The sequence below is a fragment of the Carica papaya genome, chromosome 6 (genome assembly GCF_054855325.1).
Source record: "Carica papaya isolate Zhongbai chromosome 6, ASM5485532v1, whole genome shotgun sequence".
Classification (NCBI taxonomy): Eukaryota; Viridiplantae; Streptophyta; class Magnoliopsida; order Brassicales; family Caricaceae; genus Carica; species Carica papaya.
In genome coordinates, this window is record NC_142314.1 from 30,959,502 (window position 1) to 30,976,839 (window position 17,338).

The following is a 17,338-nucleotide window of genomic DNA, read 5'->3' on the forward strand; positions in this document are numbered from 1 at the left end:
ATATTTGGCTAATACAGCTTACGATAAGTAATGAACTATAAGCAGGAGCAAAGTCTTCTTTATATATGCACGGTTGGTTTGGCATCAAGGAAAAAAACTTAATGATTTATTAATTATAAATTTTATTAGTGATTCAAATTTTATGTAGCTGAACCTTGTGGAAGGTGGCTGGCCAATAGGGTGGGTTTAATTATTTTAATAATTAACTATTAATTTAAGATATATTTGGTATATGAACAGGCTGAAAGTGGCTGTGGATAGGCATGCATAATCCTCTAATTGGCCCACCTTCCATTAATATCTATTATATATACATATATGTATGTATGCATAAACTGATCAAATCCAAAGTTTACGTAGGTTTGGATAATATTCCCACCTATAAGTTTTGGTGAAGATTCACATTATGGACAACTCCACAGCCAGGCTTGTGATGATACGTATAATACTTTTTTTTCTTTTGTTGATTTGTTATGTTGTGTATACGTACATATATGTATGTATATATATATATATATATATATATATACATATATATAACATTAAGAGTTATGGCCAAAGATTTGTGTGTAGGCATGCTCTGATTTTGTTCTGCCTTTTCATTTTTTTTAAAGCCATGCAAATATCCTACTTTATCAACCTTTTTCTACTACGTTAATTAGGAGCTCTTAATTAACAAAGTTTAAGGTTATAATTTACATATTAATAATCTAATTCATACATCTTAGTTATTTTTTTCTAAAAATATATCTTAATTATTTAATATATAAAATTAGTTATAATTTACATATTTAATGAATAATTCAATTATTTTTCTAATTTTACAATAACGAATTTATATTTACATTTATATTTATCTTTATCAAGATATAATTATAATTAACTTAAAATTCAAAAACTTTTATTTCAAAATTCTATTCAGTTTATATCATATTTTATATAATTAAAATTTTAAGTAAATTTAGTTCAGAAAACCCAGAAATTGAGATTTTGAATCGGGCTTATATTGAACAAAGCCCAGTCAAACTAGGCCCGATGTGGTCGGAATTTAAGTCTTCCTCCTGTTCCTTCCTGGAAGAGTTTCCCGCCAATATCCACTGAAACCACTTCGTTCCGCGCGCTATTGAGGCAGAGAAGCGGAACTAAGAGGATAGTTAGCAAAACTGACTTCACTGTAGTGGAGATTGTTGCTAATTTATCTTACAGAAGGCTGTAAGCAGGGAAGAAATTCAAGTAATATAAAGAAGAGATGGAAGTGATTCGATCTCAGAGGAGATCGGCACCCAACGATGTCGTTTCAACCCTCCCGCTCTATCGGTCTGCTCCTCCGCTCGAGGTCCGCCTCGAAGATTTCGAGTCCTTCGCCATGGATCGCCTCCGAGGTAACCATTTATTTGTCTTTTTTAGTTTCAGTTTTTGTTTTGTTCATTTTCTAAACCTGATCTATAGTTTCTTTTCAATGTGAAACCTCCTGCATATTTTTTTTTCGGTTGAGGAATGTAGAGATTTCTCTTGTTTGTCTCCCTAGGAAATGTTGGAAAATATATGAAGAGAGGAAAAGTACCAGAAGATTTTAGAATAAGTTGTCTATCTGTGCATAACTTTCGTAGTTTAGGGTTTTACCAATCACGAATGCTAAGTTTGGACAGTATGCTCCTAGTTTTTTTTTTTTTTTTTTACAAGACGTCTGGTTTATACCTTAATGGTGTGAGACTTCGGGGATGTGGTGATTCTTGCAGTTCTTAAAGGGATCTCGGATGGATTATCTCGGGGAAAGAAGCCCGAAGGAATGGAAAAATTGGTAAAGAAAACAAGAGAAACAATTTTGATGTATTGCATTGTTATCTTATATCAATCTAATGCTTGGCTTTTACATATTTGGACTTCTGGGCACAGGTAAGTGAAATGTGGAAAGCGAACATGAGACATCCACAGGCATCCGAGGTTGTTAACAAGGATATAATCTCCCACTTTGTTCTGCGTCTTGTATATTGCAGAACGTGAGCTTACTGTACCTCTCTTACTGGTTTCTTATGAATCTTAGTTATGCTGGTTTCTCTCCTTACTTTTTTTCTTATGTTTATGCTTAGCGAGGAGTTGAGAAGATGGTTTCTCACCATGGAGACTGCCCTTTTTCGCTACCGTTTTCGGCTTGAAAACCTTGAAGCTCAGGTACTTACATGCTTTTCTCTGGCATGAAAATTTATGTGACAGATTCTAATCTCTATTGATGCTGTTGCTTCTGAGTTTACAGAAGGCATTATTGGCTGAGTTTAACCTCCCATACAAATCAGTTAGCAGTGCAGAATTTGAGGTAATCAGCTTTCACTTCTTTTATTGATTAGTGAAAGACATACAGATGGAGTTGCTTGAGTCACACTTTTGCAAGCATGTGACCCAAGTATATTTCTTCTGTTATGCCTCTCAGGTGTACAGTGCAGAGAGTTTCAAAGATTTTATCGCGAATGTTTTCATCCCTACCATGTATCTTTCTTTTTACTGCAGAGTGTAAAGGATGAGTTGGGGCAAGTTGCACGCTCTATTAGTCAGCCTTTACCAACAGGTGGCAACCTAATACCTGAAGCACTATATGCATTTCTATCGTATCCATTTGAAAGAATGTAACTCATTGGTTCAGCACGAGTACAGCATTTTACTGCTACTAACCTTGTGTCAGGACCGATGGACCAAGGGACAGATTTCTTTTCTATGCTTAGTTAATCTATGGTTAATAGTATAGCTGATACCAAAATAGTTTAACAGAGGGTTTCAGTTATTTGTTGACTTTACTGGAATAAGTTAACCATTGAACTGGATTTCTATCTTCCATATACTTGCCATATGTTGCTTTCTGATGTTCATTTGCCTTCTTGGATTGTTTTGATCTTGATAACTTTCTCCTGCATGGATTAAAGATTCTATTGATTTCTCGTTTATTTTTTTTCCTCATGTAATCTGCCCTTCTAGAACTTTGTCAACTTGTTTTACGTATCCAGTTTGTTTTAGAAAACATTTGTCCCACTTTCTGAGTACCTGCCGTTGGACCAGGCAATTTTTTCTTAATTGATAATTTATATGTCATTTTATTTTATTTTCTAATTTAGTATACTCTCTTTCTTCTTCAGTTTGTTTATATTTTAATTTTTGATTTTTTTGGCTGTTCACTCTTTTTGCAGCTGATGCTATATTCTATAAGGTACTTTTACCTTTGTCTATATTGGTTTATTAACATATTACCAATGGAGGGAAGTTCCTAATAAGAAGACCACGGAAGAAGTCTTATGGCCTATTTGTGACATAAAGTTCAAACATTAATTCAACCATCCATTCTGTGTGATTGGTGGGCCAGAATCAATACAACTAGATTTCTATAACAATCCTTGGCCTGCTTCAGGGATGGATTGTTATCATTCGAGCATGTGGATATATGACTGAAAATTGAGATGTACCAGAATGATGACCTGCTTTTTACTTATCTAAGAATATCATCTCATTATGATCTTTGGCTCTGTATTTACTCAAACTCACACCTGAATGAAGGTTCCATTTGAAGAAGTTCCAGAACTTGTAGCTGCTCGGAGAGTATTTGTACAGAAAGGGCATGCCTTTGTTGCCATGAATCAGGTTTTTTTTTTTTCTTAAAATAAATTTTAAACTTGACGTTCTATTCAACCTTGGATATAATTTAGATGATTGAATGATAATTGTTTGCTTTCCACTTTCTTTATTTTAGGTGGTTTCCCTTGTTGTCACACAATTCCGCAGTCTTATATCCAAGGCACTTCTTCTAACCAACAGGTTTCTCTACTTATTTTACATTTCTCAAACTTCCTAGTAAAAGCTGCTGCTTATTCTGCATTTGCTGCCTGAACTAATTGTCTAGTAAGGAGAAGTAATATCAATAGGCTGTCTTTATGTGATTTTTTTATACTAAAAATACCCAAGCAATGACTGCTCAATGAGGACTACTGATTCGTTTTGGAACTACATTTTTGTAAATCAATCTGCACTTTTTATTGGCTGTATTGCAGCTGAGAGATCATGTAGTTGTGTGATTAATTTATTTCGGGAATATAATTTGATTCTTTGATTATCATATTTCCATTGTGCATCAATATAATTATACTTTAACTTGAATAGGTAGCAGCTCTGATGTATGACAAGGAGGTTTTAGAGAGTACATAAATTAGCCTGAAAAGAAACTAGAGAACTTAAATTTCAACAAAAACTCTGTATTCTCAATAATATTTGGATGATAATATAAAAGTTTGACTTAAAACATCCGAGGGTACCCTTTCTAAGTAAGCTGAATATTCTTCGTAATGCACAGAATATCTAAGTTACATAATTATTCCTTGCTTTACAGTCCTTCAACCTTAGCATCTCCCTTTCTTGCATCACATTTTGTTACTCAGCTCTTCCCATGTATATGCGAGGGCACAAGTTGGTCTTAGATTTATTTCATTTGGATTCTTGTTGACTTCTCCACATGTATGCATATGGTTTGTAATGTTGAAACCATAGATAGTTGAAGCATGTGGCTGCCTCCTTTGATACTCAAATCATCAGTTTGGCTTTTGGTTGCAGAAAATGGATGTCTGCCATTCGGGAACAAGAGAAAGACCGATTGACACCTGTAAGTACTAATTTGATCATTTTAACTGCAAGCAAGTCTCTGTTTCCAGTTGAAAGTTTTCTTATTTCTTTTTCCTGTTTCTCTTTTCTACTGGGGTGGTGATATTGTTTAGATTGTGGAAGCCTTGTCTACAAGCTATCTTGGACCTGACTATTCTCAGGTACTTTATTGCATTCTTTTTGGTCATATGTTATCCAGAATTTGCAAATGTTTATGGTTATTGACTGCTTCTGCAGCCAAAAGAGTTCACAGAAATATCAATTAAGGACATTGATCAAGTAGCCAAGAGTTCCTTTCCTCCGTGTATGCAGCATCTATTTGAAAAGGTAATCGTGATGGTATGTTCCCCCTAGTTATTAACCTTTCTTTTCTGATAATCTTTCCACTAATGTACAGCTTAAAGAAGATCATCATTTAAAGCACGGAGGGAGGATGCAACTGGGTCTCTTCCTGAAGGTTTCACTTCACTGTCCCTTCTCCATTGATTGTGTTACATTAAATACACGTGCTATCAGTTTTTAAAAACAGTAATTATAGAAATTCGAGATCAATAGGGAGTGGAATGCTCTCTTACTGTCTTCCTTGCGGGACATTGATAACATACAAATGTTGGGCTATTCGGGCATCAGTTTTCATGATGCAGTATATTCTTTTTAGTTTATTATATAAACCATATGAAGCTGCTGTTGTCTTTTTAAAAGTTATGTCAAATTTCTGCATTTGTCAGGGTGTGGGGTTGAAGTTGGACGATGCCTTAGCATTTTGGAGAGCTGAGTTCTCACAAAAGGTATACACAGCTTTCGGACACTATTAAAGTATGGTGCTATTTAGGTGTTTCTTAGCTACCATTGGTTGTATTTTCCTCTATCTTCTAATTCCAAACTTTAATGCATATTTTTACTAGAAGATGGGAGATGGAGAGGAACGAACAAAAATCTTGATTCTTTATTGAAATGAAAAGAAAATTCTTTGGAAAAAAAAAAGATCATGGTTCTTTACTGGGTACAATTGTAATTGTCAGTGGGAACAGGTTATGAAGGGGAAGGGGGTAAATTATTTTACAGCTTCTGACTCTACATGGTTTCGACATCTGATTTTAGGCATATACAGTAAAGCAAGTCTTTGTGATCTTGATGATTATTTTTAACAAAAAGCACACCAGAGGCATCATTGCTCTCTCCTGTTTGTAAATTGTGTTTTACATCTCTGTTTCGTAAAATTGATTTTTATATCTCTATATTTAGTCTTTGATGCTTGCAAATTGCCTGTATACTATTTGATGCTTCTGCCTAATTTTTTTCATCATAGGTTGGTGCTGAGAGATTTGACAAGGAGTATACATATAGCATACGCCACAATTATGGACGGGAAGGGAAGAGAACAGTAAGCTATCAAACTTATCATTGTGCATAAAGAATGGAGGTGCTACATTCTATGCTAGTTTTCAGATGGAATGTTTAGAAGCTAGGGGAAGCTATTAGATGAAGTTACTATCTTATGTAATTAAATAGAAAAAAGCCTTCTAAGTTTCCTTACTTGTATTTTCTCAAGAGGTCCCACACTTTTTTTCCCCTTTTTCGTTCTTAGAATCTAGTTTGCTGCTTCCATCATGTGCGTTTTATTCTCAAAATATTCTTTTAACATGCTTATATATTCATTGCAGGATTACACACCTTATTCTTGTTCAAAGATCATTTCATTTACGCCTGGTGTCGGAGATCATCATGGCTGCCCTTATCGACATTTCAGGTTGATCATATAGTTCTATTTTCTTTGTGACAGCATATGACTATGCATGGAGGAAACTTGAAATGAGATTCCTTGGACTTTGTAAAATTTATATTGACTAAACTTATAAAAATCGATCAGATATGAATTTTATATATGTAACCTTGAGTTTTAGGCACATTATGGATGGCACATGAATTGCATCCCTCACATGCAATAACTGTTCCGGTTGGCTCATAAATGCTTTTGTACCAGTGAGGAAAATTTAAGGGCTGCCCTTGGTAGAATGGGAGTAGGTGGCCGTGCAGTGGAGGATGTAATGGACAAGGTTCGGAATAGACATTATCAGGTCAGAACTCTTTCTGGACCACTACTCTTACTTTATTTATTGGTCTAATGCTGGAAAGCTACATGCAGTTGGCGTGCACCTTGACATTTGAAGCTGTTTATGGCTCATCATGTGATGCTGGCATTAACCATCCAAACCAATACTTCCTTGAGAGTAGAAAGATCCTGGAACAGAAGGTTGGTGCCTTAAATGATATCTTTAAAGTTGGAATTCATATTTTATGAACTTTTTGCCTGAGAGCATATAAATATTTGGCATTTCTAAGTTGTAAATATTACTTGTTCTGTATATTGAGTTCTCCTAAGAAGTAACTCTGATTTAGGCATGTTGGAGGTTCTCTTTAATGAGCCTTAATATACGTTGTTAGAGCTGCAAGTCCAGCAGCAAGCGGCCAACGAGTCTAAATAAATAAACATACTCACAGACATGTATAGTTTAGGAAATAAAAATTAATCTAAATTTTTTATCTTTTCCTACCAAACAAAGGCATCAGTGAAGCAGACCAGGATTAGCAAGGGGAAAAAGAAAGACTTATGTTTTCTACTTATTTGAATGTCCTAAATTTTTGGGAGCCTCGGTTTCTGAACTTCCAAAGTAGCCCAAAGTAAATTGGAGCGTGTCCTAGTGCTTGCATGAGTTCTTTACGATGAATTTGTAAGGCAAGTTGCTTAGCCAAATGCCAGTTTTACTTCCATATGGTGGGCAATACTGTTCCCTCGTGCACTTAGCTAAATCATGATGGCCTAGTAAGTAGGACACAGTTAGCAGCCTATATAATTCCTGGCACAGACATCTTCAGGCCAATAAGGCCTGGTTGAGTTTGATTGATCAAGATGCTGCCTCGAAAATCCTCTTCTTTTACCATTTTTTTGGAGATCATCCTAATATATATTAATTTTACGTTATGCAAGAACTGAAATTTCTTTTGGCACTTTTTAATTACAAGATTTGTCCTAACTATATGCTTACTCCTTTCTGGTAGAATCATACTGCTGCATGAATTATGCAAGTTTTTTGATCGCTGGAGATGCTAATTCTGTACTTCTATTTTGTGGACCGAGCTTTCCAAGGCAGCTTTGCCCGCCAACAACTGTTTATATGTATATGATTTAACATCGTGTAGAAATTGAAGGGTGCTTTACTTTAAATAAGCTCAACTAGTTTAATTTTATTAGTTTATTACCAGTGTATTCTATTTAAGGAATTTGAGCGTTTTTTAGCCCACAGATGAGAGGAAAAAAGTAACATGTTCCACTTGTGGACTCTTTGCGTCGGTCTATCTATCAAATCAGTGCTCTGATACTCCCTTCTTCTTTTCTTTTATCTGGGTATTAAATTCCATTTTACCTGTGGCAAAACGAAAAAAAAAAAGATTATACACCTGAAGTAATATAACAGTAGAAGTGATGAGAATAATTGAAAGATTCATTGCATGAGGAACGTAAAATTTCGACTGAGACAATTGGGAGAGTACGTGTAATGTATATATTTTACTACTACTCAAAATGAAAGTGTATAATGAGAAGATAAAATTACTTGTTATAGATTAATCTCTCTTTTTAGTTTTTGGCTTCGAGCGACAACATTGGCTGGAAGTTTCATTGTTAGACTGGTATTATTTGAAATGTGGTAGTAAAGTGAAAATACTACAGATGGTCCAACAGTATCCTTGCACATCGACTTTTGAAAGGCATGTGTGTAGATTGGCGTGTGTAATACGATCATATATTAATAAATATAAATTCAAAATATACATTCTTTCATATAATTAAATAAAAATATCAAATTAATAAAAATATACTTTCACACGGGACTTAATGAAAATATATAAAAGATGTTATAACATACATGGTCTAATTTTTTTCAAATGGAGAAATTCGTTGTCATTTGGCACTGAGGTGAGGGATTACGCAGTAGGCATTTCCGTTTTCTAGTTTTGCTTTTTAATTTTCATGTCCAATATACAGGTATAGGGCAATATGTAATTTTATGCATATAAACTAAGAAAATTTTAAACAATTATAAGAAAAAAAGCCTTTGTTTTTCAAATTAAAAAAAAAAATTAGAGTCGTTAAAATAATTATCAAAGTGTATTCCGCATTACAAAGATCCAATCACGCATTTTCTTTAAAATTTTGGACAAAAGAGAAACGAATAAAGTTCCATAAAACCGAATACTAATCAGTAGAAAAGGCGAATAGTTTGTTAATGAACATAGTATAAAAATTTGAACTTTAGTCTTACATGTCAAATAATTAATGCCAACAAATAAATGCAAATTAGGATTTTCTGCTAATACCTAGTTTCCTCAACAAGCCCTGAACAACAGAAAAAGAAGATTAAATAAAAATACTTACCGGATCAGCCTAGACAGTGTTAAACAAAAGCTGTTATTCATACGAAATAATAATCCCATCAAACTTTGAAGTAATAACGTGAAACAAGTCTCTTTTGCCGTCCAAAACCAGAAATTGATACATGTAAGTAGAACTCTACCTTGGATTGTTTACTTTTCTTATTGTCCCCATCCCAGCATGATACAAAAAGGATTCTGGAGGAGTTGAACAATATGAATAATCATGTAAAACTAACTCATTACAATATATGCAGCATTCTACAAAATTCAGTACCTACCCTGTACTCCACTGGTTTAGCTCGGGCACTACCCATATATTCGAGAGAAAAAATCTCAGGCAGCAGCAATAACCCATAAGGCCTGTTTCCAGAGCAAATTAAAACTATAAAATAGACAATCTGAATGTCTTTGATGCCCATGAAATCCTACTGCTCTCTACTAGAAACAGATTGTTGTGGCGAGGCATTTATTGCACTACGTGTTCTCATTATACGTAGAGCATTGAGACCAGAAAATTTCAGCCCAAACAGACCAGAACTTGAGAACCCAATTCCTGTCCCTTCCCGGGAATGGTTCCCATTGAAAACCTCACAACTGCCAGACGATTCACCCACTTCCTGAAATCACACAACTTGGCCATTGAGATTCAATGGATGCACATGCACAATCAAATTGGAAAATACATATATGTATTAATAACACCTTTAGTCCTGAGGATGACAGAATATTTTGTAGGGGTCCCTGATCCTGCACAAACAACTCATCAATAAAAACAGTCATAAAAGATTTAAAACTTCTTTAGCATAATATGATAGGGAAGCATTTGTTGCAAATGTACACAAGACTGTGAAATGAAAACTCAGTAGAAGCTTCTTATTTTTCAATTTATAAAAAATTATCAGATATCAAAGACCAAGCACACTTCTAATGAAATTCTCCAAATGTGATCAAACAATAAAGGGGATCAACAATCTTTTTCACCCGTCTATTGATTTTATTTATTTTTTCTTTGAAACAAAGAAAAGCATATAAAACCAGACAAAACAAGAGCCCTTTTTTCCATCATTTAGAAATTGCCCAATTGATGTGAGTAGCAAGTCAACAACAAACCTTGTGAGATCCATTTGGAGCAGAGGGAGATTGTGGTCCTCGCGGCGATATAGGAGGCAAAGACGCAGTCTGTTAAGTCACAAAAATGATAAGGACAGAACAACTACCATATCAAACCACATAAAGAATATAGAAAAAGCAGTTTTATCTGCAAAATCTAGTTACTCTAGCAAAGAATATGGTTAAGCAAAGTGCAAACACAAGGTCTAGGACAAGAGAATGCTGCATTAATCAAGGTCAGATAGATTCTTTTGACTTCCAATTTTAAATTTCAGAAAACAACAGTTTGGATTAATTTGCAATCATTTTGAATCCATTCTAATAAACTTGAGCTCAAAACAAATAAACAATGCTCAATCAGAATCTTAATCATTTACCCTTGATGATGGTGTAATTGGTGCTGCATCAAGAGCTGGCCTAGATGAACTTGATGGAGAAGCCTACAAGTTCCAACCAAATTAAAAAAGTATGAAACATAAGTTTATTAAATAATCCAAAGGGCAAATCTGAAAATATAAAGCTCTAAAACCAAGCTAACCATAGAGAACTGCTGGCAATAGTTGGGAAAATGTAACAAAACATTCTCTAAACTAGAAACTAAAAGAAATTCAGTTTACATTTTGTCAAATAAAATCACCAACAGTGCAGTCACCATTATCTGATCCTCCTTAAAATCCAGCAAGTTCCCAGTTATGATTCTCCAATGCCATAAATCCAAGATTTCTTTTACAAGTAGAAAAGTTCCAGCTAAGTAAAATACAGATTGTCTTGCACATTTTTTAAGCTTCTTATTCTTACAGTTCTTCAATCACCAAAGAACACTTCAAATTTCTGTGTTCACAATAATTTCAGTAGTTGGTGATGGTAATTACTACAAGGGTCAGAACTGATGATTAGCTACATATGAGAAAAAGAATAAAAAGAGAAGCTAGGAGAGATCCTCCCACCATTGTTCACACCAAAATATTGGGCCTACAACTATCAGTCACCTCCTCTGCAACAGAAGTGAAAGTAGATGGCTCTGTTGGTTGCTGCTGAGGTTCTCCTTATTTAATCGTCATTGTTCTTCCGCCGAGGCATTCCTCGGAGATTAGAGACAAAAGCTGAAGGCAATATGTTTTTCTTCACAGAAATTTTGTCATTAGAGAGAGAGATAGAGAGAGAGGGAGAGAGTAGGCAGATAAGAGATGATACTCTGACAATGGAGATATAGGTGATCTGTGAAGAGTGAATATGGCCCCTGAAGTTTGCAATAAGAGGAAGCTAAAAAGAAATCAGACTATAGTCTTTTTTTTAAGAGAAATAAGGATAATGAGTTATGGGGGCATTAGAGAAAATGAATTCTTTAATAGTAATTTATTGATATGTTAATAAAATTTTAATTGGTAAAGGTATAGTGATTTATGGTTAGGATTAGATAAAATGAATTCTTCAATAATATTTTTTTAATACGTTACTAAAATTTTAACTAATATTAAATCTAAAATTTACTTGTTTATATGTACTAATTAGACTTTTTCTGAAATATGTATTAATTAGACTTAAATTAGTTTAACAATATAATAACTAAATATCCAAAATTTTCTAATGATAAAGATAATTTTTCTTTTTTTTTTACAGAAAAACACCAAATGAACTATCCATTCATAATTTAAAGAATGTTTTGTAAGTGCCCCAGAATAATAGTAAAAGAAAAACAAAATATTCACGGGCATTATACTCTTTTTCTTTGTCAAATAATATATTATCTATCTAATAGATAGACTAGAAACATACCGGACAATGAGAACTCAATCAAGAATATTATTATATAAATTATAAACATAAACATGATAAAGATTTTTGTCATACAAGCCTAAAAGTTGGTTCATGCCTGAATTTGCTCTGCAGTCCTACTCTGTTCCAGGTTCTGGGCAAAATCACACAATCTCTTTACTCCCTGTGTTGTGATATCCTAGACACAGTCACAAGCCAAATAATTAGATGTTGAACAGACAGATCATTTTTCAACGAAATTTGAGTTATGTTTCAAAATGAGTAACCTGTTTCCCTTCGATTCGACTAATTTTACTTTCCTGCAAACATTAAAATAAAGGAGAGTTAATCTTCAGTGAGCTAGACGAGAACATGATAGCATGAAGAAGGAGTTCTAATCAATGTTCAGAAAGAGGCTCGGAAGAAGAGAACTTTACCCTCTGGGAGTACGAAAATCAGGATCGGGATTGTGGACTCAACTCTATGGTATTCGGCGGGTGAGCCTTTTATCAAAATAAAATGACCTTATTTTTTATATGTTTTATTTTATTTAGATTTATTATTTATCAACAATGGTTTTACTGTACAGTAATAGTATTCCCAGCCCAAATCAGTAAATCTTTCTTTTTGATGGCCCATAACTCTCCCTTGGCCAAGCTTGAGCAGAATACTAGAGAATAATTACTAGTAGCATAGCAGAAATGAGTTCCTCAAATTAATATGTTTGCTAATAGACAAGGTGAATTATAATAGAATTCTATATGAAATTTTTTTGTCATTTTAGAGAGCATTCCACATATCTTCTAGTTGAACTAAAAGTGGATTTACAAATGAATTCACAATATCAGATTCTTCCTGAACATTGACATAATCTTCAAGATTGCTTACCAGAGTTTCAACCACATGACGAACAGACCTAACATCCTCCCCAATCCTTGCTGCACCTTCTCGTAGTTCAGAAACCTGAATGGCTTGACAATTTTTCAGTGAATCAACTTGAAAAGAATAACTAACTAATTTTACAAACTAATATATCTATACTAGACCTACCTCCCTTCCTGTCTCTGTAGTGATACCCTCAATTTCATCCAAACCAGCATCTACTCTGTCAATTCTTGACGACAAATGGCGCCTTGCAGCCTGGAAATAAGTATTGGCAGGGAGGAAGAGTGAAAAGTGAAGAATGTTACTGAGACGAAAAACTACTCTGGTTTAGTTTACAAAACAAGACTCCAATAATATGATATAAATGGCACAGGTGGAGCACAGAAAATATCGAGTAAAACAACATTGGTAATGTTATCTTTTCATTATCATCAGAACATACTGACATGGAAGACAATTCCCAAGAGTAAAATTTCTGGCAAACTACAGTTTACCCGAACTGCATTCCATAAAGGTCACACGAAGCAGAACAAAGAACTCAAATTCTTGTTGATATGTAAGTACTGATCCTTTCTACTTTAGTATCTAAATACGTGTGCATATGTGCAGAATAAAACATATTTTCTGCTTAAAAAGATACATTCTAATATAATTTACCATGTTAAAGACATTACTCAATTCGTTTTCGTTCTTATTATTCTAAAAGTATATATTCCAGAAAAGAAAAATGCCATTGCTACATTCATAACCATAAAATTAATTATAGAACAAAAGTTTATTATTATATGGTCTCCATAAAGATTGTATATGATATGGCAGGAATTCACATTTTATGATACCTAACCAACACATCTGAATTTCTGGAAGAGAAGTCGAAAGAAATACTATTCACTGTGAAAATTCCAAGCTCAAAGAAGCAAAAGACTTTTTGGGCAGAATAATATAGATCACAATAGCGTTGCATTGCTTATAACCTGCTTGTCAATACTCCAATACTTTCTATGTAAATACTTATCAGCACCAGAGAAAAATAATACTAATGAGTTCCGATAAAGTACCTCCACCTTCACTTTTTTAAATAATTGACCTTCTCTTTTTTAAAGACATTTATTTACTTAGTTGTCCCCATAAATTGGTTTTCTCTTTTAAATAGAATATAGCAAGTGCTTCTCTTTTTATGATAAACACTTTTGATCCAAACACATAATGTTCTTGTTTCTGGAATCAACGCATAATGCCTTAAATTAGTTATAACCACCAATTCTTTAAGCAACATCGTACACAACTCCAAATGCCCTCAATAAGACATGGACTATAAAGAACCTTAGACATGGCAAAAGACAAATTTGGCTCATTACAATAAGGTAAATGATGTATGACAGATCAAGAATTTGCCTACTTAATGACAAGGGGCTAAGCTTTTAAAGCTTGACCTTTGCGATCTAAGTGCAATCAGAATGACATAGTCCTTCCTATTCATTTTGTACTTGCAGTTGGTATGATTCTAGTAGTAATATTTCCATAAAAAAATGGTATGATTCTAGTAGTAACCTATCAACAATCAATGGTATCTCTAATTTCTTCCTTGAGTTTTGTGGCTGATAGTAAGCAAATGGTAACTGCATTACTGGGAATAATAAAATCAAATCCACCATATAAGGTCAAACCTTCAACTTTGAGGACTTTAATTGTGTTTATATCTTCTCGTCAATCAAAAACATAAGCATTTTGTAGTTAATTTTCTTGAGGACCTAATAACGACCAATCCACCAGAAGGAACCTCTGCAAGTAAGAAATCTTCATTGCCACTTGGCCAATAAAATTTTGTTAAAACAAACAACTGATCTAATCCCCAATCCACTTTACAAAAAGGTTCTCTAATAATGCCTGGGCTATGAAATGATATTCTCTACTCCGTGAAGTAGCCCCAAAAAATGTGATGTTGAATAGATTACAATCCCTTACCCACTCTGACTAATATAGGAAGGAGGGGCAAAAGTAAATAGCGAGACCGGGGAGGGCAAGCCTGCACCCTTAAAAAGATAACACAACTTCCAACTAGCAAACCTCCCTCCATCTCACATGAGATAAGATCCACAGTTGCTATCCTTTTTACCATGAAGGGCCAATTTATCACCATGATCCCATGTCCAACCAAAACAGTCATAGATTTACCCAAGTATCCTTAAAGATATGATATTGGCTGAAAGTGAAAAACACATTTTCTATTAGAAGCCCTCATTATCAACTTCGTAAATAAAAAAATATCATCGAAGAAACACTGAATGGGGTATTCCATCTTGTTATCTGAAAACCCCCCACACTTAACTCCTTAAAGAGATTCACCTCCCTAGTTCTTAACAAGCAGTTGAATGCTTCAAAAATGACCCATTACCTATGTTGCTCAAACTCGAGGCCAAGTGTCCAATATGAGTATAGATCTAAGTGTCTGGCTCGATAATTTTCATAAGTAGTATGGAGAACTCAGTCAATAAGAATCCTTAAACTGTATAGAGCTTGGGTTCATTCGATATAAAAATAATAAAATTAATATAAGCTTTTTAGAAACCAAAGAGAAATGCCATATACATGACAAGATATAGTCTCCCAGAAAAACTCATATTTGTAATGAACAAAAAATTAGTAACATAGAATCGATTATTTATTATACAAAAATCTCAAATTATATGCATAAGATAACAGGTGTTTCCATTTGTGTTATCTTTCAACATCTAATCTACGAATCTTTATCATCATCTCCGTAATATCATATAGCACAATCTCTAAGTGCCTAATGAAATCAAGTGTCACGAACAAATCTCATATGCACACCAAGTCATCAATTGGCTAACATGCACATCAACTATTGGGCAGATACCTCATACACACACTAAGTTGTGTTGACACAAGAATGCATTAAAACTATGGTTCGAGCAATATAGCCTGTTATACTTCCTTAATTCAATTCAAGAAAAAAAAAGAAAAAGAAAAAGAAAAAAGAAACAACCAATTGGGGTTGACGAAAACTAACTCTACTTTGGAAAATAATAAATATAGAAGGTTCAAGATCGAGAAAAGAAACAATTTAAGAAGTAGATAATAACAACAAAAACAAAGTGTTTGGATAATACCACAAGATTCCTTGTCATGCTTAGCTTCATATCATATCTCATAAAAGAAATTGAATGCTCTTCTGATTATATATACCATCAATGCCAACTTGAGATGCATCACAAACTATCTTAAACACCTTAAAGAAATCTAAAAGATGTCAATAGAGGCTTCCATGAATATCTTCTCAAAATCTTCAAAAGCTCTAGGTATGTGTTGTTTCCAACTAAATTGACTTCTCTTCGTGCATTAAATATTAAATGACATTACTGTATCATAAGTTTGGGTAAAACACCCCTAAAAACTATGCCGAGGCATGGAAGCTTTTGATGCATGCTAAGTTCTAGAAGTTGGCCATTCCCAAATAGTTCTGATTTTAATCATTATTAAATTAATACCCTTGAAAGAAACAAAAAAGAAATCTAGGAACAAGATAGTATATGTCATGAATGCACATTTCTTTAGGTTAATGTAGAGTTCTTCTAGCCAAAGCACTCTCATACTTCTTCCAAATAAGAGCTGTGCTCCCTTTTGGTCTTGTTGATACAAAAATGCCACCTAGACCACAAGAAAGCCTCCATTAAAGGATTGGAACACTTGGTCAATAAAACATATCAGATGCTTGCTATGTTGGAGAGTCTGAATGCCATGACTAGCCACTTGTAAAAATCATCTTTTATTGGTTGTGAATCACTTCCCACTTGATTTCAGCCCTCACACATGCCCTATTTGAGATGGTACTAAGCCAGCATCTTCCACCAGTTCATTTTCAACTCTAAGAATTTCTGCACATACTTAATTATACATATTATCATTTTTATCAAGGTACAAGCTTGATCACAAACTTTTTCAAAGTAATTAGGGGGCAAGTACTTCTCTGCAAGCATTACCTCCATGTCATCCCAAGTTTCAATAACTTTTCTCATTCCTGTTAAGTTCTTGCCAATGCCATACCAACAAAGCTTCGCAAAGCTGACCAGCTTTATTTTGGCAAAATGCAACTTTATGTCCTCTAAAATATTGTACCAGTTAAAAGTATTCTTCCGCGGAAGTAAGCCTGTTGACAAGGGAAATAGGGTCAACTCTTTCATTGAATTCTAGAGCACCTTCACTTTCTTGGTAATGTCGCCAGCATTGTCCCAAGGCTCCATGTGCCTCCTATTAGCTTAAGTTACAATTTTGCAACTTGTTGAATTAAAGAAACCTGACCAGCTTTTCCTCCAAGTTGGATGTTTTGAGCAATCTAACCCACTAGTGTTCATACTTGTAATGTATTCTCAATTCCTTTGCTTTACATTATAGTGGACTTTTTGATGGCCTATAATTTGGCAGTTAATGTAGACAACAATTCTTCGTCTCCTCATTGATCTCAATGAAGAGTGTCAAGTTTTACATTTATCTCAACATT

The 17,338-nt window shown here is 34.1% G+C and overlaps 2 protein-coding genes across 4 annotated transcripts in view; one reads left to right on the top strand and one right to left on the bottom strand.

Annotated features, from left to right (window-relative positions):
- Positions 1-1,066: 1,066 nt before the first annotated feature.
- EMB2813 (DNA primase, large subunit family) lies at positions 1,067-8,015 on the top strand. The gene is made up of 19 exons (XM_088223462.1): positions 1,067-1,382; positions 1,740-1,801; positions 1,897-2,000; positions 2,091-2,172; positions 2,255-2,314; positions 2,506-2,563; positions 3,177-3,196; positions 3,541-3,624; positions 3,734-3,798; positions 4,588-4,636; positions 4,749-4,796; positions 4,873-4,962; positions 5,033-5,092; positions 5,364-5,423; positions 5,945-6,019; positions 6,300-6,385; positions 6,620-6,713; positions 6,782-6,889; positions 7,696-8,015. Exons 1-19 carry the CDS (start codon positions 1,250-1,252, stop codon positions 7,711-7,713), a joined length of 1,356 nt encoding a protein of 451 aa, XP_088079588.1. The 5' UTR covers positions 1,067-1,249; the 3' UTR covers positions 7,714-8,015.
- A 1,074-nt stretch (positions 8,016-9,089) lies between these two features.
- Positions 9,090-17,338, bottom strand: part of LOC110815996 (uncharacterized) — a 32,559-nt gene continuing 24,310 nt past the window's right edge. For 2 of the 3 annotated variants that reach the window (XM_088223463.1, XM_022043993.2), the window contains 8 exons: positions 12,985-13,074; positions 12,823-12,897; positions 12,222-12,254; positions 12,053-12,133; positions 10,557-10,619; positions 10,180-10,248; positions 9,772-9,816; positions 9,090-9,686 (listed from right to left, as the gene is read on the bottom strand). In XM_088223463.1, coding sequence (XP_088079589.1) covers positions 9,495-9,686; positions 9,772-9,816; positions 10,180-10,248; positions 10,557-10,619; positions 12,053-12,133; positions 12,222-12,254; positions 12,823-12,897; positions 12,985-13,074 — 648 coding nt within the window. In that variant the 3' untranslated portion in view covers positions 9,090-9,494. The remainder of the gene's footprint in view (positions 9,687-9,771; positions 9,817-10,179; positions 10,249-10,556; positions 10,620-12,052; positions 12,134-12,221; positions 12,255-12,822; positions 12,898-12,984; positions 13,075-17,338) is intronic. The other variant, XR_015821820.1, reaches the window with a different exon arrangement.

What these genes read in the sequence shown, in the direction of transcription:
- EMB2813 (XM_088223462.1), top strand. Translation starts at nt 1,250, where the DNA reads ATGGAAGTGATTCGATCTCAGAGGAGATCGGCACCCAACGATGTCGTT. An exon ending in AGAAAGACCGATTGACACCT is followed by an intron (nt 4,637 to 4,748) that starts GTAAGTACTAAT and finishes GATATTGTTTAG; the next exon opens with ATTGTGGAAGCCTTGTCTAC. An exon ending in TTGGACCTGACTATTCTCAG is followed by an intron (nt 4,797 to 4,872) that starts GTACTTTATTGC and finishes CTGCTTCTGCAG; the next exon opens with CCAAAAGAGTTCACAGAAAT.